The 22,109-nt window shown below is 35.1% G+C and overlaps 3 protein-coding genes across 5 annotated transcripts; 1 reads left to right on the top strand and 2 right to left on the bottom strand.

Annotated features, from left to right (window-relative positions):
* Window positions 1-131: 131 nt before the first annotated feature.
* On the top strand, window positions 132-1,487 carry LOC137817088 (MSF1-like family protein). Of its 3 annotated transcripts, none has more exons than XM_068620319.2 (2): window positions 132-282; window positions 592-1,487. In XM_068620319.2, the coding sequence occupies exon 2, from the start codon at window positions 656-658 to the stop codon at window positions 1,211-1,213; it is 558 nt and encodes a 185-aa protein (XP_068476420.1). In that variant the 5' UTR covers window positions 132-282; window positions 592-655; the 3' UTR covers window positions 1,214-1,487. The 3 variants fall into 3 exon arrangements, with proteins under 3 accessions (XP_068476420.1, XP_068476422.1, XP_068476421.1); XM_068620321.2 differs by having other exon boundaries at window positions 142-282; window positions 646-1,487; XM_068620320.2 differs by having other exon boundaries at window positions 153-282; window positions 641-1,487.
* Window positions 1,488-13,655: 12,168 nt separating this feature from the next.
* Window positions 13,656-14,835, bottom strand: LOC150027645 (uncharacterized). Its single transcript, XM_090302962.1, has 2 exons — window positions 13,789-14,835; window positions 13,656-13,670 (listed from the first exon to the last, which is right to left on the bottom strand). The coding sequence occupies exons 1-2, from the start codon at window positions 14,833-14,835 to the stop codon at window positions 13,656-13,658; spliced, it is 1,062 nt and encodes a 353-aa protein (XP_090159088.1).
* A 3,358-nt stretch (window positions 14,836-18,193) lies between these two features.
* Window positions 18,194-20,428, bottom strand: LOC137817087 (zinc finger protein WIP2). Its single transcript, XM_068620318.2, has 2 exons — window positions 19,759-20,428; window positions 18,194-18,737 (listed from the first exon to the last, which is right to left on the bottom strand). Exons 1-2 carry the CDS (start codon window positions 20,311-20,313, stop codon window positions 18,282-18,284), a joined length of 1,011 nt encoding a protein of 336 aa, XP_068476419.2. The 5' UTR covers window positions 20,314-20,428; the 3' UTR covers window positions 18,194-18,281.
* Between the last annotated feature and the right edge of the window lie 1,681 nt (window positions 20,429-22,109).

Raw genomic sequence — 22,109 nt, 5'->3', positions numbered from 1 at the left:
GATATGGTGCAGGAAACAATTGTCCCAGGAGAATATATGGAGGTACAATAAGAAAGAGTGATTGTAGGAGTGGGGTTTTATTGGACAGAAAATATTACTTGGACTCAGGCCCAGCCCAATCAAAGAAACCTCTGGGTGTTGCTGAACGATGTAATAGAACTTTGACCAAAACAAGAAATCTGTGGGCGAAGACAATTTCCAGAAAACCTCCGATTAGGGCAAATTCACAATCCTTTCAATCTTTCTGCTGTTCCGCTCTTAATTCCTACACATTCCTATTTGGTAAGCTCCCAATTTTTCTCATAGCTCGCATCTATTATCACTTCGCTACCCTTTCATTCTCTGAATTTTTCATTTCTTTGATTGCCATAGCTATGTTTTGTTACGATCTGCCTCTCGATTACTCATTGTTTGTAACTAAGTTCGGTATTTGCTGTTATTCTGCCATATGTTTTGATTCTTAAACTGTTAATTTGATTTCTTTGATGTAATTGGCATCTGAATTGAACAAGCTTGGTGGATTGATTGATTAATTAATCATTTCCCCTTTGAGATTGCACTGTTAGAGTGAAATTCCCCATTTATTCGCAGCTAAACACTAAATCAGAATTTTGGTGTGGTGTGTGTTGACTTAATTGAGTGAAGAGATTGCGTAATGGTGAAAGCATACAGACAGGAACACGTCTACAAGCACCCTTGGGAACGTGTAACTAGTGCATCTTGGCGCAAGTTTGCTGACCCAGAGAACAAACGCATATTATCCCATATTGTTGATGTTGACACATTGAACCATAGTCTTGACCCTTCATCAGGGAAGCTTTGCACAACTCGTGCCATCACGATCCATTGTCCTGGACCCTGGTTTGTCCGCAGAATTGTTGGTCAGGATATTTGCCACTGTGTGGAATCCACTGTAGTGGATGCACAGTCGCGCTCCATGCAATTAACCTCTCGGAATATTAGCCTCCAGAAGTTCATAGAAGTGGAAGAGAAGATCCGGTATGATCCGCACCCGGATAACCCGAGTGGTTGGACGGTTTGCCAGCAGGAGACTCGCATCCGGATTAAGCCATTGTCGGCCCTGGCATCCATGGCTGAAAAGGTGGAGCAGCGATGTGCTGAGAGGTTTCTTCAGAATAGTGTTAAGGGTAGAGAGGTAATGGAGAGGATATGTAAATATCTTGAGGCAGAATCTAGCAGCCTTGCTTTGTGATTCTGTCTTCTCATTTCAATTTTGGGTTTCTGTAGTTTAACTTATTATATTTGTAAAACAACTGAGGGAACATTGCAACATGAAAGGCAGGGAAGATGGTGAAGCTTGTATCTCGTCCCTGGACTTTAAGAACTAAGAAGACTATTTAGATCTTCTCCAAATTTTTGATCTGTCAAATAATTTTTTAAATTGTTGTAACACAACTTAAAGGATCATGCTGAATATCCTTTTATCTGAATCTTGATCAGTCCTTCAGAATGAGTTTGGGACCTAACTCTGTTATTTGTTTGTCACCTTTCCTTATTTTCTAAGGCACCTAGTCACAAGCCTTTGTTTTGTATCTATATCTTGACATAGAAGTGATTGTCGATAGATTTTCTTTCGGGCATGCCTATGATCGTGTTAATATTTTTTTTCTAACTTATTCTTATAATACTGACATCTAAGGTAACATTGTCATCACTTATATATTACAAATTAGTTTTAATTATAGATGATGTAGGATCTCAAATATTTTCAGCATGCAGAGACATGGACATCTGAGTTGGATAGATATTTTTGAGTAGTTTGACAGCGTTTGATAATGAATGATATAATTGGTCTAAATTTTTGTTATAATAAACTCTGATATTATATTAGAAATTAAGTTTAATTATAATTTATTCTTGCAAAATCAATTTGTAAGATGAGAATTGTCTATTCTTAATTACTGTAAACTGATCTTATATTTAGTATCTTTCTGAACTGATCTTATCTTTAGTATCTCGGTAACTAAATAATGTGTGAATGTGAAGCATAATGTACCCAAAAAAAAAAGTACATGTTGTATGAAGCCTTGCCCTAATACTGAAGATTTTTTAGTACTTGTTTTCTAGCTTGATTTTATATCAGACACTTGCATGCTTGCCATTTCCAAATGTAGTAAAGCATTAGAAACATCAACAAAATTAAGGATTTCAAATTGAAACTAAAGGAAGTGTATGCTTTCTAGAGTCTTTGGGTATTTAGATAATCAACATTGTCCATGTCTCAGTTGAGTTTGATTTTTATTCAAAAGATATAAATATTGCACGAAATATTCCTTCCTCGTATTCATCCATGATGTTTAAAAATGCTCGACCATAAACATGCTTTGTGAGAGTAATTTGAATGGAATTGCTTCTTATTCGTTTGTTGTCCTTGACCTACTTTTTCTTATATCAGTAAAGAAACATATGTATATATAACAAGGATTTGAGAATCAATAGCGAAGACATGAATAGGCATGAGCTCATTATTGTATTGATGAACAAATATTAGATAAATAAAGCTAATTGTTATTTATAAATAAATATTGTAGAGGGAAAACGAAAATTGGGTTAAGTTGTGTAGCTATATTATATGGGATGAGTACAATATGGAGTAGGTGATGGAGTCTAAATTTATGGATTATGTATATTAAAATTTTCTTCTCATGGTTTTAAGTATAAGTCACCATTAAGGTACTTGTGGTTAAAAAATGTTTTTACTTTCAGAGTGAGGTGTACCATTGTAGAAGAGATAAACACTTGATATGGAAATTATAAAGAATTATAGTGTGACTTAGAAGTCTCACATTTAGTACAATTGAGCAAGATGAGTAATATATAAGAAATATCCATTAACATTTTGAATAAGAGGTGGTGTTTTGATTTATCATATAAGTTTGTTCAAGGCTTATTGATGTTCACTCTTTTTGATGTCTCCCCTTAGAGAACCAACCATCTTAAAACATTGTCACTTGGTGAGTAAGTTTGACCAACAAACAATTTGAATCAAATAATGTATAATCAATAACTTTATAACTTTAAAGGATTTACTTAAGTAACCAATTTTAATGATTTATAACTTTAAAAAATCTAGTTCAACTATTATTAAAATGATTGAGTTTAATATTGTAAACTTAAAATGAGTAGCTGGATTAGTCAATTGAGGTCATTATAGTAAATAAGAATATAAGACAATGTTTAAATTATGTTATGTTAAGTTGTATTATAGTGTGATGTTTGCTTATATTTAAGTATAACTTGATGTGTAGTGTAGCTAAATATTTATGTTTTGCATTGTTTGATGTTATGGTTTGACATAACATAGCTGGATGCTTAAACTTAGTATACTTTTGATATTGTGACTTGATTGTTGAATTGTTGTAAAATTTGATGGTTACATTTGGTAAAACATATTACCTTTTGAATTGATATATTGTAGTGTGTGATGCTTATATTAAGATAACTTAGTGTCTTTATTTATGTAGTTGAAGGCTTGTACCTAGTAAAATGTGATGTTTACCTTTTGAATATTCAAGCATAATAACTTGTTAATAAATTTTTTAAAGCAAGAGTCTAGTCCAAAAAATCCTTAAGTTGTGGAGTTGAGCTAGAAATGCTTAAGACAAAAAGTTAAGGCTAGAGATGCTTCATGACTAAAGTCGAGCTAAAAATGATTAATGTATTAAGTCAAACTAAAGATGGTCAAAGTGTTGTCAGACATGAGACACTCAAGGTGTAGAGTGAACTTAATGATGTTTTGGCTCAAAGTTAAGCTAAAAGATACTTGAAGAGTAATGTTGATTTAAAGATGCTCTAAGTTTAAAGATGCTCTAAGTTGAGCTAAATGTTATCAATGTATGTAGATGATGTAAATATTGTCTAAGCTTAAAGTCAAGTTAAACATGATCAAGATATGGAGTAGATTCAAAGATGATCAAGATGAGCAATTGGACTAGAGATGTTCAAGGATTCGAGGGAGTGAAGGCTTGAGGTATGAAGGAGAGCTATGTTGCTTAAGGTATGAAGCCACACTAAAGATCCTTAAGAGGTTGGAGTTTAATTAAGATGGTTAAGAGTTGACAAATAAAGGTTAAACATCCAAGGATAAATAAATTGACAAGTTGTTAGATGGAAGTTGAAAAAAAAAAGCATTGTCTTTATGCAATTTGTTTAGATACTGAAAATACAAACACAAAGAAAAAAAAAAACTTATAATATAGAAAATGAATTAATTTGGTTTATCCACAAGAGTGTGAGAGACGTGTTAGAAGAACAAATTGTATGAAGCGTTACTTAACAAGAATGTGACTAAGCTCATATGGGTGGTCGAGACAAAAAAACATAGTTATGCAATTTGTTTAAGTAAAGAAAATACAAATACAATAAAATAAAATTTATAATGTAGCAAATAAATTGGTTTGGTTTGTCCATAAGAGTGTGAGATACATGTTAGAAGAAAAAATTGTATAAAAAGTTATTCCATATAAATGTGACTCAGCCCACATGGATGACAAAGACAAACTTGAAGAGAAAATTGCATTAGATATTCATTCATAAAGGTGTGTCTGAATCCTTCTCAGCTAAGACAAACTAATACAATACTACTATAAAATCAATAAAAAAAAACTAATTTTAAAAACAAAAAATAATTAATTACTTTATTAACTAAATTAAATATTATTTTATAGACTAAAAAATTATTGATATAAGCTATATAAGAAACTAGTACGAGACACCAAATCAATATTTTTAGTATAACAGTACAAGAAATTAAAATATAAAAAGGAAATGTTTTATTAGAAAAAAAAGAAAAGTATAGTAATAACTAATGATTTTATATATATATATATATATATATATATATATATACTAGAAAAAACATATAATGCTCTAATTATTTAGTTTTTTATTTATTTAAAAAAAATCATTTTAATCAAATATAAATAAATTGTTTTTTTGGTTTGGTTGAATTTTAATTGACTAAAATTTACACAAAAATATTTTATATTTTAATCAACTCAAATATACACATAAATCCTCATATTTCATTAATATATTTTCTATTATAAGGATAAAATTATAAATTTATATTTTACACTTTTTTAAACATTACAAATCAGCTACTAACTATCACATCACTTACACACTCCAATAAACTTTTCTCACAAATTTATTCTAAGATATCGCAATCCAAACGTACCAAACTTTCTTCTCAAATCTTCATATTTTCACTCTCTCACACCCTCACATTTCCACTTCACAATCCAAATAAAGCATAAGTGTAGAATGTACTAAAAAAGAAAATGACACCAAAAATTGGCATATATATTAAAGATACATCAATATAAAAATTATTTAAGAAATTCACTACATAATGTTGATAACAACTCACACAAGATTATACAAATATATAAAAATAATTGATGTGGTATAGATGGTGATTATATAGTTATAATTCATATTTATTTTTGTTCTATGTATAATCATGCTTGCATGTGAGCTAACAATTAAGAGATGAGATTGCCACACAAGGACAAAAATTCTAGATATTTTCTTCAATATTAATTTTCTCTTCTCCCTCTCCCAATATTAACTTTCTCTTCTCCTTATCCATGTTATCACTACAAGAAAATCATTAAATAGAAATCAATTTTAGAGACAAAAGTAATTAATTGCTATATTGACTAAATTATATATTATTTTAGAGACTAAAATATTATTGGTATCTAAATTAGTTTCAATTATTGATGAATAGTTTTTAGATTAATATCTAATTAGCGACTAAAGTTTTAGCTACCAACTTTAGAGTTTAAATAATTAGTAGCTAAAACATTGGTAGTTAATTAGATACCAATTTAGAAATTATTTATCAATAATAGAAACTAATTTAGATACCAATAATTTTTTTACTCTAAGATAATATTTAATTTAGTGAATTTCTAAGATTGATTTTTATTTAATAATTTTCTAATAGATAGTGTTTAGGTAGTGTAAAAAATTAAAAATTTAAGATTTGGAAATATGTTGATATGAAATAATTTGAAGTCTCTACTCTTAAATAACATATTGAGTTATAAAAATAAAAAAAATAAAAATAAAAATACTTTTTATTTAAAAATATATAATATATTAATTAAAGTGTGAAATTTACCAAAATCCTATATTAAAAGTAATTTTTTTAAAAAAATTAATTAAATCACTTAAAACAAATCTCTTGCTCCACATGCATGCCCCCAATTAGCCCATATACACTATAACTAGTTTTGTTTGGATACAAATTTAAACACTAACTAGAATTGAGGCCTATAATTTTGACAAAATTTACTTGTACAACATCAACTTTATTCCATTGATATATAAGATTGTTTTTGCAATTGTTCTTACAAGGACCTAGAAACAAACTCCCTTCGTCTTCCACCCGTTGACCTCTCGGCCTTCGCTTCCGGACTCCCTTCTCGGTGTGATCTTTCGGCTTATTTGTTCTTGGTTTGTATTTGGTTCGAAAATCTTTCACGTTTTATTGAATTGCTTGACGGACACTTCCCGGTCAACTTTAATTTACTCCATTTGATCTTTCAGTTTTTGGTCTCGGCTTCCTCTCACAGATGGGTGTGCGTACCTGAAAGGTGCTCCGATGCCAAAGTTAGATTCAGTTTTACAAGATATTAAAATGAATTCAACCCCCTTACCTCTCAGGATGACCCTCTATTTATACTACTCTTTTATTGGGCCCAGAAGTTATTTGGGCCTTTTCTCTTTGTATTAAACATTTACTACACATACCTACATATTTGGGCCCAGTTTCATGGGCTTTTGCTTAATAATAATTTCAATTGACCTTTTTTAGTTCACCTTTGGGTTGAACTCTCGGCCCAATCAATTTCATGGGCTTTTGCTTAACAATAATTTCCATTGACCTTTTTTAGTTCACCTTTGGGTTGAACTCTCGGCCCAATCAATTTCATGGGCTTTTGCTTAACAATAATTTCCATTCTATTTTATTTCTTTCGTTATTTAGTTTACTTTCGGGTTGAGCTCTCGGCTTAGTACACATTGCTTTCGGTCCAATCTCTCGGCCCAGTACACTAAGCCCCCCAGGCATAAGGAGGTGTAGACGACGAAATGTCTATTAGAAGATAAAATGCTACCTCTTGTATTTTTTGGGGGGAAAATCAATTTTGAAAGAAAAGAGAGAAAAACCTGAATGGTGTATTAACTATGAAAAGACAAGCTGATGGGACCGCTTGACAGGACAAGCTAGAAGTGTCAACCATCGGATGTAAGTAAATCTGATGGTCACTATGCCATGACTCTTCAGATTTCACCACTCTTCCACCACTATAAATCTTCACTTCTATTCACCTTATTTCACAGTTTCTCCCTGCATTATATATTAAAGCTGAAGCAAATATTCGCGGAAGGTATAATGTCTTCATCAAGTTCTGTTTCCGTTTCTTCTGAGTTTACGGAATTTTCGAGCACGAGTAATGAATCTACTGGGAGAGTGATTGAGACCAATAAGAATGCCAACCCTGCTTTGTCACCTGAAACGGTTTCGTGTCTGAATTCGTCAAGCAAGGATGGCGTAGATGTTGAGGTCGAGGAAAGAGAAGAAGTGGCCGAACAAAAATTAAGCCTTCGGCGCGGGTACGAATGGGTTAATCCAAAAGTTCGGGAATATTTCTCTCGGTACCAATTTAGTTCAACCCTTCGTAACTTCCTTTCTAAAATTTATGTGTATTCTCCTGATGCCACTGAGGAAATCATTTCTTTTCGGCGAACTTGTGCCATTGATAATGTTTGCCATGGCCGTGAAGGCGACGAACACGAATTTTTTTATTTTTATGAATGTCTCTTTACTGATCTCCATATTCGGTTTCCGTTAAGTGAATTTCAGATGGGTGTCCTGCGTTTTCTTAATATTGCTCCTACCCAACTTCACCCCAACGGTTGGGCTTATATGCAAGCTTTCAGTATTTTGTGTAGATACCTTTCTTTAATTCCGAGTCCGAAAACCTTTTTATATTACTATAGCTCTCGGCCCGGTAAGAAGCCTAGTTGGTTGTCCCTGATCAGTAAGACAAAAGTGTGTTTTCTTTCTCCATTTACTTCTTCGTATAAAAATTTCAAAGGAGGCTTCTTTAAAATTCTAATTGAGGAAACCGGGAGAAAGTACTTCTTTGATGGTGATATTCCAAAATTCCCTTTTTACTGGACCCGTGCTCCTGTGAAATTCAACTCTTGTTCTTACCATTCGATGACTACCGAAGAGAAGCATGGTATTGCGGTTCTAGGTCACTTCTCCCATAATATTCCAACTCGTGCTCTGCTTCGGCTATACGTTTCTCGTAAACCCCAAAAGGATTTCATGGGTATGTGATTCTTTCGGATTTTCTCTTTTAGTAATAATAGAATTTTAACTTTGCTGAATCTGTTGGTGATGTCTAGGTTTAATGGCGGCCACAAAACCGAAGGATCGTGCTTATTTCTCTAAGCTGTTTAATCAGGCTGGAGGTTCAACTCCTCGTCTTGAGAATGAAGCTCCAGGAACAGAAAATGAAGTTGCTGAGCCTACCCCTCGCTTAGAGGTTGAAATAGTCGCGGACGCCGGAATAGGACCTTCTAGAAAGAGTAGGAAACGAGACAAGAATAATAGAAGGTCACACTCCTCTAAGAAGCATCGTCATGGTTCTGGGAGTTCTTCTCAATCGCTTTTTGAAACAATGTTCACATCGTCCACACGCTTTTCAGATTTTGTTGACTGCAATCTTGATTCCTCTGCTCGGGATATGTTCAAAGTGGTTTCTGTTCCTTCTCTAGCTGATTCAATGTTTGAATTGACTAGCCGTGCTTTTTTGATTAGTGAAGCGATAAAGGAAAAAACAAAAAGCCATGTTACTTCTGCTGAATTTGAGAAATTGAAGAAGGAAGCAGCTGAATCAAATGAGAAAATCGCGTTACTAAATTCTCAAATTGATGAACTTTCTGCGGTTAATAACCGACAAGAAACTGAGAAAGAAAAATTGAAGAGTGAAAATGTCAAGCTCTCGGCCCAAACTTTGGCACTTAACTCGGAGAATCAAGAATTGAAGGGAGACGTTGCTAAACTCACTGCTGCGAAGAAAATCGATGCTGAAGGCATTTCTCAATTGGAAGCAGAAGTGAACAAGTTAAAGTTGAGAGTTGGTGAAGCTGAGAGTTTTGTTATCCAACAACACCAGTTGGGTTTTGAGAAAGCTCTTCAACAAGCCGAATACTTCTACAAGATCCCGTTAGATGCCGGTAACTTTGATGTCGGCAAAGACTTCTATGAGGGCGAATTAATTCCAGTTAGTGATATTCCTTATGACGGATCTCCAGAAGATGAGAGGGAAAATGAAGGATGAAAAATGAATGACGAGGCCGAATAGTAATCTAATTAGGATGGTTTTTGTTTTTTGTAATAGCTCCGAGTAAAAACTTTCGGACTTTTTAGGACGTTTTGTCTCTGCAGTGATAGGAATTTTGGATATACGGCATCAAATTATATGATAATATTTGGTTTACTTCGTGTCTATTTTACTTGATCGGGTCCAGCTATTTATTATCTTAATTTCATACGATAAATGTATTCTGTTTAATCGAACAAGAACGGACGATCGGCCATTTAATTGTGATCTTTAATCGAACAACTAAGGATAGGTGGCCAGCTTACTTGCGATGTTAATCGAGCAAATTTGGTGAGCGTTCGACCGGCACTTGCGATGTTAATCGAGCAAGCGGGCAACCGTTCGGCCAATACTTGCGATGTTAATCAAGCAAATTTGGTGAGCGTTCGGCCGGCACTTGCGATGTTAATCGAGCAAATTTGGTGAGCGTTCGGCCGGCATTTGCGATGTTAATCGAGCAAGCGGGCAATCGTTCGGCCAATACTTGCGATGTTAATCAAGCAAATTTGGTGAGCGTTCGGCCGGCACTTGCGATGTTAATCGAGCAAGCGGGCAATCGTTCGGCCAATACTTGCGATGTTAATCAAGCAAGTGTAGTGGGCGGCCGACCATTACTTGCGATGTTAATCGAGCAAATTTGGTGAGCGTTCGGCCGGCCCTTGCGATGTTAATCGAGCAAGCGGGCAATCGTTCTTTCGGGAAGGATTTCACCTGGAGTGAAAGCATCCAAGACCGAAAGTTTCTAGTTAACACTTAGAACTTTCAACAAAAGATCTTAATATACAATAGTTAGTGTTCTTAAATACAAGCCTTAACTGAAATAAAATTTTAAGTGACTCATATTCCAAGTTCTGGGTATTAGCTTTTCGTCTAACGTTTCCAACCTATAGGCTCCATTCTTCAAGTTTTCTTTTACTCTGAACGGTCCTTCCCAGTTTGGTGCTAACTTCCCTTGTGCTGGATCTTTTCTTGCATCAGTTCTCATTCTCCATACCAAATCTCCTTCACTAAAAGTTCTCGGTCTTACCTTCGCATTGAACCTCTTACATGCTCTTCTTTTTACTGCTTCTTCTCTGATTTTGGCTTTCTCTCGAAGTTCTTCAATCAAATCTAATTCTGCCTTTAAACATTCATTGTTAACACTCCAATCTTCTATTTGGCTTCGTAATGTTGGTTCAGTGACCTCTATGGGCAACATAGCATCTGTTCCATATGTGAGATTAAATGGTGTTTCTCCAGTTGATGTCTGCGGTGTGCATCTATATGCCCACAATATTTCAGGTAACTTCTCGGCCCACAACCCTTTCGCACTTCCCAATCTTCTCTTTAGTTGACTGAGAATGACTTTGTTAGCTGATTCTGCTTGCCCATTTGTTTGCGGATGTTCAACTGAGGTAGTTGTAGACTTGATTCCCAAATCCGCATAGAATTCCAGAAGCTTTTTATCAGTGAACTGTCGGCCATTGTCAGTTATAATAGAATGTGGAATACCGAATCTACAAATTATATTCTTCCACACAAATGTTTGAACTTGTTGAGCTGTTATTTTTGTCAACGCTTCAGCTTCTATCCATTTTGTGAAATAATCAACCGCAACAATCATGAATTTTGTTTGTCCTCGGCCTAAAGGGAATGGGCCGAGGATATCCATTCCCCATTTAGCGAATGGCCAGGGAGAAGCAATGCTTTGCAACTCTTGTGATGGTATATGGTTGAGGCTTCCAAATTCCTGACACTTCTTACAGGTTTTAACGTATTGATTGCAATCTTCACGTATTGTCGGCCAATAATATCCGGCACGACAGATTCGTGTTGCCATTGTTCGCGCACCACAGTGCAATCCACATAGTCCTTCATGAAGTTCTCGGATTACATGTTCAGCTTGCTCATGAGAAAGACACTTTAACAAAGGAGTTGAAAACCCTCTCTTGTACAGTTCATCCCCTATGAGGATAAAATTAGCGACTTTTCTAGCCATTCTAACATCAATTTCAATTCCTTGTTCTTGATTGTTAATCACTTCTTTGTATGATCGAATCCAATCATCTTTCTCTGTGGTAACAATCAAACATTCTTCCACTCCAACTGTCGGATTGTGCAAGGTTTGTTGTAAAATGGAGTTGTGCTGAGGTTGTCTTCGTTGACTTGCCAACTTGGATAGAGAATCTGCTTTTGTGTTTTGTTCTCTCGGAATATGTATGATCTCGGCTGTGATAAAGTTTTCCATAATGCTTAAGACTTTGTGATAATACCTTAATAATAAGGGATCTCTTACCTGGTATTCACCTTTCATATGTCCCACCATTAATTGAGAATCACTCCGGCATATAACATTTTGTGCACCCATGTCTTTGGCTAAAACCAATCCTGCAATTAAAGCTTCATACTCGGCTTGATTATTTGAAGTTTTGAATTCAAATTTCAGAGCCATTTCCTAATGAAAGTTCCCTGGTCCTTCTAGCACGATTCCTGCCCCACTCCCTTTCTTGCTGGATGATCCGTCAACAAATACAATCCACGCTTCATGATCGGCTTCCGTTGTCGGCATTTGGATAATAAAGTCTGCTAATGCTTGTGCTTTGATTGCTCCTCGTGGCTCATATTTGATTCCAAATTCTGACAACTCTACTGACCACGCTACCATTCTTCCCGCAAGTTCAGGTTTTCTTAATACTTTGGCTATCGGGCAATCGATTCTGACAATAACCTGATGATTCTGAAAGTATGGCCGGAGTCGCCTTGCTGTGTATACAAGTGTTAAGGCAATTTTTTCAACCCGTTGGTATCTGGTTTCGGCGCTTTGGAGAACTCTGCTCACGAAGTATATAGGCTTTTGTTCTGGATTTTCTTGTATCAAGGCTGCTCCTATGGCTTCGTGAGAAGTGGCAAGGTAGACGATGATAGGCAGAGTTGACATAGGTTTGACCAGGATGGGAGGTTTAGCTATCGTCTCTTTAATCGTTGCAAAAGCTTGCTCGCATTGTTCATTCCACGTGAACGTTTCGGCCTTCCTCAACAACTTCACTATCGGTTTGGACTTCTCGGCAAGTATTGGCAAAAACCTTGCCAATGCATTTAACCTTCCTATTAACCTCTGAACTTCTTTCAAATTTATTGGATTCCTCATATTCATTATTGCTTCACATTTATCTGGATTTGCCTCAATTCCTCTGTTAGTCAACATGAAGCCGAGAAACTTCCCACCTTTGACTCCAAAAACGCATTTTTCTGGATTCAATCGCAAGTTATACTTCCTTATCTGTGCAAATATTTCTTCAAGATCTTTCACATGGTTATCTACCGCATGAGACTTGACAATCATATCATCCACATACACTTCCATATTCTTTCCAATTTGTTTTTTAAACACCGTATCCATCAATCTTTGATATGTAGCTCCGGCATTTTTTAAACCGAAAGGCATGACCTGATAGCAATAGTTTGCCATATCGGTAGTGAATGCAGTCTTCGGGATGTCAGGTTTATACATTTGTATTTGATTGTAACCGGAATAAGCATCCAAGAAACTCATCATGGCTTGACCAGATGCCCCATCAACCAACCTGTCAATACTCGGCAAAGGATATGAATCTTTCGGACATGCCTTGTTCAAATCTGTATAATCAGTACACATTCTCCACTTTCCGTTTGCCTTCTTGACGAGAACTACATTTGCTAACCAAGTCGTATATTGGATTTCTTTAATGAAACCCGCCTGTAACAATTTTTCAGTTTCTTCAAGAGCAGCTTTTCGTCTTTCCTCTCCCAACTTCCTTCGTTTTTGAGCTATCGGTCTTGCTTCTCGGCAAACAGATAATTTGTGAGAAATGATGTTATGATCAATTCCCGGTATGTCTGATGCCTTCCAGGCGAACAAATCTTTGTTCATTCTTATTACTGCCACTAAGTCATCAATCATTTCTTCGGGCATACTACCCCCAACATATGTACATTGCGTTTCATCTTCGCCTAATTGAACCGATGTAATTTCTTCTCTTGGCTCTATCCTTTCATCATCATTCATTCTGGGATCCAAGTCCACCATTGCAACCATGTTTCTTGCTTCCATACTTCCGGTCGCCACTCTCGGCTCTTGGACCATCTTCAATCCGGTCGCATAACACTCTTTGGCTGCTTTTTGATCGACATATATGGTTGCTATGTCTCCCCGTTCAGTTGGAAATTTCATTGCCAAATGTGGCGTCGACACTATAGCTCCCAACTTATTCAACGAAGATCTTCCTAACAAGGCATTATAAGAAGTACGAGTATCTACCACCAGGTATCTGATTGTAATTGTTTTCGTTGCATTTCCTCTACCAAAGGTTGTCGGCAAATCAATATATCCTTTGGTGTCAACCTTTTCACCTGAAAACCCAATTATTTGCTCCTTCAAAAGAACCATGTCTTGTTCTTTCAAATGTAATTTTTTGAAGGTTTCCCAGAACAGAATATCGACTGAGCTCCCTTGATCTACTAGAGTTTTCATTACCGCGTACCTGGCAATTTCAATTGTTATCACCATTGGGTCTCGTTGATCAGGATCAATATCTTGGAAATCTTCATCAGTAAATAACATAGGTGGCAAACTTCTTCTTTTGAAAACATAATTCACGGTCATGGCACCTCTCAAATATTTCTTTCCTATCGTATTATATGTTTCCTTTTCCGGAAAACCTCCAGAGATGGTATTAATGAACCCCCTGACTGGCCTTCCCAAACTGCGTTGTCGGCTCCTTCTCTCTTGAGAATGGAGGTGGCTTCCTCCACTTCTTAGATCTCTTTTTTCGTCTCTTCCTCCTCTTCTCTCCTTTCGATCGTTTTGTATATCAGTCGTTCTTCCAAATTTTTCTCCTCTACTCCTGACATCTTGTTCTGGACTTTGACTAGCCTTCATTCTTCCGACTCTAGCAAAGCGTTTTAATTGCCCTGTCTGGATCAACTCTTCAATTCGGTATTTCAGCGCTATGCATTCTTCAGTGTGATGGCCATGATTTTTATGGTACTGGCAACGTTTGTTGTGGTCAGCTCGATCTGGGGTTCGTGCTTTCCTTGGTGGCGGTATTACTTCAGTTGCCATCGCCTCTTGAAGTATTCGGGTCCGAGTTGTGCTCAATGGTGTGTATTGTTGAAACTTTCGGCCACGGGGTTCCTCTCTGAAACGTCTGCTTTGATATCCTGCCTCTCTTTCATTTGTTTTCTTCTCGTTCTTCACGTCCATCCTTGCCTGATTCCTAAAGTCCCTTAACTCCTCCATCTGCATGAACTTTGCTGCACGCCGTCTTAATTCATCAAGGCTTACGGCTGGTTTTTTGCATAAGCTATCGGCAAATGGTCCCGGTCTCAAGGCAGTTATCATATGATGCATAGAAACTTCCGGACTGAGGTTTCTAATACTTAAAGCCATCCTTCCAAAGCGTTCCATAAAAGCTCGCAGTGACTCATTCTGTTCTTGTCTTATGTTTACGAGAGCTATAGATGTTAAGTGATGTGGTCTACTTGTAGCGAATTTGAGCTCCAAACTTTTCTATCAAAGTGTCAAAACAATCAACAGATAAGGGTGGTAGCCGGGTAAACCAGCTCAGAGCCGCTCCTTTCAAGGTAGTTGGGAAAACCCTACATAGAATGGCGTCGTTCCACGTGTACAGACTTATTTGAGTTGTGTATATTGCAACATGTTCATCTGGATCTGTGCTCCCATCATACTTCTCTATTGTTAGACTCTTCCAATTGTCAGGTAATGGGGTCTCTATTATAGTCTCAGAAAACGGGTGTCTTCTGGCTGGCGTTTCCACAGCGACACCGGAAGTCTCAGGTATCTTCCTTTGTGTAACCCCGAAACTCTCTTCCTTGTTCTCTCTTTCATTAACAAAGTTTCTCGGGGAAGTATTTAACGCTGTTTCTCCATTCAATCTTTGTCTCATGTAAGCATTCTCAGCTCTCAACATGCTCAACTCCTCTTCATTACTCTTTGTATTAAACATTTACTACACATACCTACATATTTGGGCCCAGTTTCATGGGCTTTTGCTTAATAATAATTTCAATTGACCTTTTTTAGTTCACCTTTGGGTTGAACTCTCGGCCCAATCAATTTCATGGGCTTTTGCTTAACAATAATTTCCATTGACCTTTTTTAGTTCACCTTTGGGTTGAACTCTCGGCCCAATCAATTTCATGGGCTTTTGCTTAACAATAATTTCCATTGACCTTTTTTAGTTCACCTTTGGGTTGAACTCTCGGCCCAATCAATTTCATGGGCTTTTGCTTAACAATAATTTCCATTCTATTTTATTTCTTTCGTTATTTAGTTTACTTTCGGGTTGAGCTCTCGGCTTAGTACACATTGCTTTCGGTCCAATCTCTCGACCCAGTACAGCAATGGTCCCTAAAATCTTAATATTTATTACAATCTCATCATTGCACTAAAAAAATGTTTCAAGAAATTCATTTTAGTCCAATATCATTTGAAAAGAAAGATAATTTATATACTCCTTTCTCATCTAATAATTTTAAGAATATTATCTCTTGGATTTAAAGTGTGATAAAAAAATGAAATCCAAAATGTATATTATTGAATGATATATGAATATATATATTTGTTGTGGCAGAAGAAGTTGGTTAGTTTGTAATAGTATGGAAGAAAAAAAGTTGATTTGATGAAGAATAGAAGAAGGAGTTAAGGTCTACAAGGTTCTATCACATCATTCTTTGTTAATCTGACAGCTTTGTGCTCATTGCGGATGTTGTGACAGATTGACGTTACACTGGACACCATGGATACATAACAAGAAAAGAATCACATAATTACTTATCATTTTCATCCACCCTTTTCACTGTTCTTCTGTTAAATACAAATCAAATAGATAGAAATCTCTGCTGCCAATGCTCTTCATCTTCAAGTTCAACTGAAAAAAGAGAGAAAAGAAAGAGAGAATTTAGGCAGCAAAAGAGGAAAAAAAAAGGGTTAATGAGGGAAATAGAATAGAGTGAAGTTGTGTGTAGGTAGCTACAATTCATTCACTGGATTTGTTGTACTTTGACATGACATATCAGAGAAACTCTGACCCAATTTCTATCATCTTAACAAAGCTGCCATCAACATCCAATGCATGCATTCCCTTTCATCTTCCACCCTTCAATTTCCAATGTTCAATATAAATGCTTCTCACTATTACTCAATCTTCTTCTTCTCTTTTAATTCATAATCCAACTTTTACTTTAATCACATTTAATTTAACTTCAACCCAACAAGTATAACACTCATTATTTTTTATATTCAATTTAATGATATTCAATTTTAAGTATCAAATTTTAGATACTAATTTTAAAATTTAAATAATTAATAATTAAAATTTAAGTAATTAATTTAAAAATTATTTATTAATAAAAAAATTTATTTAGATACTAATAATTTTTTTTAATTTCTAAAATAATATCTAATTTAATTACTATAAAAATTAATAATTTCTTATCTTTAAAATTAGTTTCTATTTAATAATTTTGTAGAAATTAATGAAATTTAACCATGTTTATTTTTATTGTTAATTATTATATAAAAATATATTGTCCAACTGATAAGTAAATTATAATTCAATAAGGTTTGCCCCTTTTAATCAGAGAATTTTATGCTAATTTTCTCATAAAGTTGCATTATTATTTTTTTTTTAAAATGTTTTTTTCCGGATAGGCGTAATTAATTTAAACCAAACCAGCCCGTTTCCGAGGTAGGTCAGGATTAAATTTTGATTTTTTAAAATATTTAAAACACTAAAAATTAATAATTTAAACCGATTAACAGACAATTTTTTTATTTTATTTTATTTTAACATGCAGAAGACATAAGTTATTTACAATGTTTTAAGAGCTGTTCTTACTTTTTATAATTAAAATTTTATGTGAGTAAATTATGTAAGGTTTCTAGTACTTTCTTCAGTATTGTATTCATTTACATTCAAAATATAGTCCAATTTTAAAAATTTAAACGTGTCAATAAGTAAAAAAAAATATGGTATATTATAAAATATTTTAATCATGAGACTTTAAATATATCAAAATAAAATTAACAAAAACATTCACTAATTATATTAATGACTATACAATCTATTTTAGTTGTGTTTTTTCTTTCAATTTTGTATTCTTTTTCCATCTCAATTCTCAAATTTGTATTTTTTTCCATCACAAGTCTCAATTATAGTTAAGGAAAATAGTAGAGAAAAAAAAAAGAGAAAGAGAGAGAAAAGCAGACATTTTTTTGTTGAGAAGGTAATGATTTTGATGGAAATGATTATGGTGAGTGTAAACATAGTATTTGATCGGTCCATCATGGTGGACATAGCAAAAGGGAAATAGCAGCATCATATGAGTCATAAAGCTGATCTATGACAGACTCAAAAGCTTCCTTCAACTGCATTTGCACTTGTTTATATATAAAGATATAGTTACCATTCAAAAGCTAAACACAGTACCTGTAACATAGTTATGTTAGTTTTCAGAAACTTTTAATTACACGCGCTATAATAATAATGCTTAGGTGTTGAATATTGGTCTACTTAAAACTGAAATTTAAACATGCATGCAATAAAGTGTATTCTTTTTAAGTATCAAGCAATAAATTTAGGTGGAAACTGACATGAGATTTTAACACGAGCATGTTCCCAAGAGAGAGAAAAGAAGGAAAAAACCAGAACCAAAATGAGAAAATGAGAAGTTACTGCAATCAAGATGAAGAAACAAGGAATTAAAGGAAAAAAGAGATAGGGAAGTGGAGAAGAAAGGAGAAGTGGTTAGTGGTGGCAGTCATAGTCAAGAATTAAATCCGTTGAAAACATGAGAATCCTCAATAGTCACACATCAACTATGACTTGAAACTAAAGATTCATTAACACTTTCTTGCTCAATTTCAGAGCCAGGTTCATCATCTTGATCAAGACAGTCGATTCCATAAGCTTTATGTCCATTCCCAAATGCCTTGATATGATCTTTAAGAGATCTTTTGTGCTTGAAGTCTGAGCCACAAGAGCAATACCATAGCTTCCCACAGTTCTTCTCGTGGGTCCTCCAATCACCCCTCACAGCAAATGCTTTGCAACATTTTCTACACATGAAGGGTTTGATTCCATGCTTTCTCTTGTAATGAGTTTGGAGGGTTCTGAAGTCTTTGAGTGGCTTTGCTCTTGGATGGTCAATGTTGTTCTTGCATCCAGCTGCACAACAGTAGCAAGGGAGTCTAAGCATTGCTGTTGGTTGAGTTCCCCTTAGGGACTCTGGTCCCTTTCTGTATTGAGATCCATGCCCCCACATATGCATCTGTAGGTTAATTTTTGAAGCAACATCATCATTCAAGACCAAATAGGTAAATAGTTGAAAAGGGGTGTGGGGAAGAATGAAAATCATTCACTCATTCACATTCACATGTAAACTATTTGGAACTATCGATAGAGTCCAAAAGCCTCACTGTGAAATCGCATTCCCTACAAACACTACCTTTGTTGCATTGCATGTAATTTTGTTAAGATTAAGAATTATTTTCCCAAAGGGGCCAAGATTTTGAGTCAGAAAGCCTAAGGATAACCAAGGACCCGCGTCTTTTTCAACATGTTTCAATACTTCTTAGTCACCTATGGTCTAGGAGTAAAGAAAAAAAGTGACAATGTAGGGCACCCTAATAAAGCACTAGCTCGGAAGTCCAACAAGGGAATATTGGACAGCTATTTTTGTTTATGTTTCTAGAGATGAAAATCAAAATTCACTCCATGCGCCTTGTACTAGAGTTATGTGAAATGAGAACTTAATTTATTCATGTTCTTTCACTTTATGTCACCTCATGTTGGTGTTATAACATTCTTCTATCTAACATATTTTTAGCTTAAGAATTAATAAGCCCTAGATATATCAATAGTTACTCCCTGCTGTTTTCTATTTAACACCAGTTAACACTTTGCAGGTCCACAAATATAGCCTTAAATAATACTGATATTTCATTGGAGAGGGATTTTTCCATTTTCTGTGTCTTGAGATAAAAATAAAGGACATGCAATAGTTGTTACAAAAACCCTAAATTTCACAATATACTTCAATGAATTGAAGACAATATAGATTATAGCTAGGTTAAAAATAAAGTGATGTTATACTAGTAAAAATTAGAAGAGCATATATATATATACAAATGGACATTTTCTTTTCAACAATTTTCCACAAAAGTAAAGATCTGGGAAAGTATGTGGTAGGATTGTAGGAGTAAGAGAAAAGTAATTAAAAGAAAGAAAGTCATTCTTTTTCTTTCTATCCATGAACCATCTTGAATTAATGGTTTCATGGTTTTAAATACCTGCATGTTGTTGTATCTGTTGAAGGTCTTGAAACAAAGGGGGCATGAGAACTGTGTTGGACCGATGAGAATTTGAGCAGGGGTAGGGATCCAATACTGACCCTTGTTAATTCTGGTAGGAGAATACTCAGAACCAACAGTGGCTTTTTCTTTGTCTGAGCATGTGTTCGAGGTTAAATCAGAGGAAGTGGTAGTGCTTGGAAGCCCTAAGTGCAAAGCCACCGTCACAGTCTCATCATCATCCAAAGAGTTATTATTACTAGACAACATGCTTAGTTCTATCTCCTTCTCTTTGTTGACTTTCATGACACTAAAGCAAGATTCAAGATCTTCACCTCTTGCAGGGCTTAGGTTAAGGAGAGGAAGTGCTTCTTTGGGGGGAGAGGATTGATGGGGAGTAAAAGAGATGCCACTTGGGAAGTTGTGATGATGATAAGTAGAAGGAAAGTAGAATGGAGGGTTGTTGGAGCAAGGTGATGAAGAAGAGGAGAAAATGAATGGAGAATTGAGGTCAAACCAGGCATTGAAGTCATTGGAGCAGTAGGGGTGAGTCATGATGAGAGGTGGGAAAGGAAGAGGAGTATGTGATCAAGTAAAAAGGATTAGGTTATTATTATAGCTAGAGAGAAGAGATATAAAGGGAAGGGTGTATGGTGGTGGAGTGGAGGGAGAGAGAGAGAGAGAGGTAGATAAATAAAGATAAGTTTGAGAGAGTTAAGAAATAATAAGCATAATGGAAGAGTGAGGTGAGAATGAAGAAGGAGTTAAAAAGAGGTGTAGAAATCCAATGTTGGTAAAGCAGACCCAATAAAGTAAAGAAGGGGGAGACAAGAAATCACTTGCGAAGTGTGACATAACAAGGGGAAAAATAAATATAGAAAAGAGGTAGAGAGAGTGAGAAAAAGTGAAGTGCTAGATGATGAGATTACCTTGGGACTTGAAAGAACGTTTGCAAGAGAACAGTGAACAAAAAAAGGTTGCACAGATATCTCATAAAATAGTCTTTTGTATATAACATGTTCATTTCTGAAAGATAAATATGGTGACATAAACTCTACCTACCATTTCTCTAATCTGATAATATGAAGATAAAGGGTTGAATGATTGTGTGAAGTGTGAAAAGAGAAGGAAGAAAAGCATTAATGAAGATGCGATGGAATTAATAATGAAGAATTAGTTGAGTTTAGTTGAATGGTGGGAAGGGAATTAAGAGTTGAGTGACAGAAGTGTTGGTTGTGAAGATGTTGGGAAACAAATAGTTTGGAGAAAAAGCAGCAAGTGCTTTGGGGTGCACGCTCTGGTCGGGTTTGGCTCATCTTAGGAGCAGAGAGACTCAGTCCGTGTCTCCGCTTCTGCTTTCACCTGTTACATGCAAACGTTCACTGTTGGATCTACCTCTCTTTCTCTTCTCCTCACATGTTTTCTTCAGTGCCATTTTCTTTGACTTAATTAAGAGAACAACAACAAACATTAACATTTGCTTTGGACTCACACAAACACTCAGACACAAATACTGTTAATGGTTAACTGCTATCACTGACCACCACCTTGTCACCCACATGATCGACACCCTTTTCTCTATTTTTTATACATATAAGTATTACAAATATATTGTATAAATATATAACTTTAATACTTTTAGACACAACTAAAACAAATTAATAAGGACACCTTCATTTTCTTTTCTCTTTTGAAATCAAACATATAGTTACACAACATTGTCTTTATATTGTACATATTTATTGTTTGGTACCATGTTAATGAAAACATTAACCTGGATAAGAAAGAGGATTGAAACTGATAATGAACAAAAAAATTCATTGAGTGAAAGACTCAGAATTTTTGTCACTGCTCATTTTTAATTACTTCTGGATTCCCTTTTGTAACTTTATTCTGATGAATATGCAGGCTTATATTTATTTGCATAAAGTAATCAATTTTTTTAATTATAAAGTAAAGTGGACGTACGACTAAAATCTCGTTATATTCTGAATTGATCAGGAATCACAGAGTGAATCTAAGCAATAACTTTACCAGTAAAAAGTTCACCAAAAAGAAAGGTGAGAAATTATGGCAATAAGTTAATAAGAACTGTGTTTAAAATTTAGAAGACCAAATACTGATTTCAGGTGTTAAGGAAGAAGAAAAATATGTAATTAACTAGGAATGAATGGTTCAATTTTTTTGCCTTAAAAGAATGTTTGTTTGTTTTCACTTTTCTATTGGATGGTTAGCTTTCTCTCCATCTTTCAGTTATGCCTCTAGTTACTTTGCTTTAACAAGGTTGTTCCTTTCTCTCTCTCTATATTCATCATTGTTGGTGGTTTCAATCTTTTGATGTGTCTGTGTGT

Source organism: Phaseolus vulgaris, chromosome 5 (genome assembly GCF_051622355.1).
Source record: "Phaseolus vulgaris cultivar YP4 chromosome 5, ASM5162235v1, whole genome shotgun sequence".
NCBI lineage: Eukaryota > Viridiplantae > Streptophyta > Magnoliopsida > Fabales > Fabaceae > Phaseolus > Phaseolus vulgaris.
Note: the sequence above shows the minus strand (reverse complement) of the source record. Positions and strands in the feature narration are given on the sequence as shown.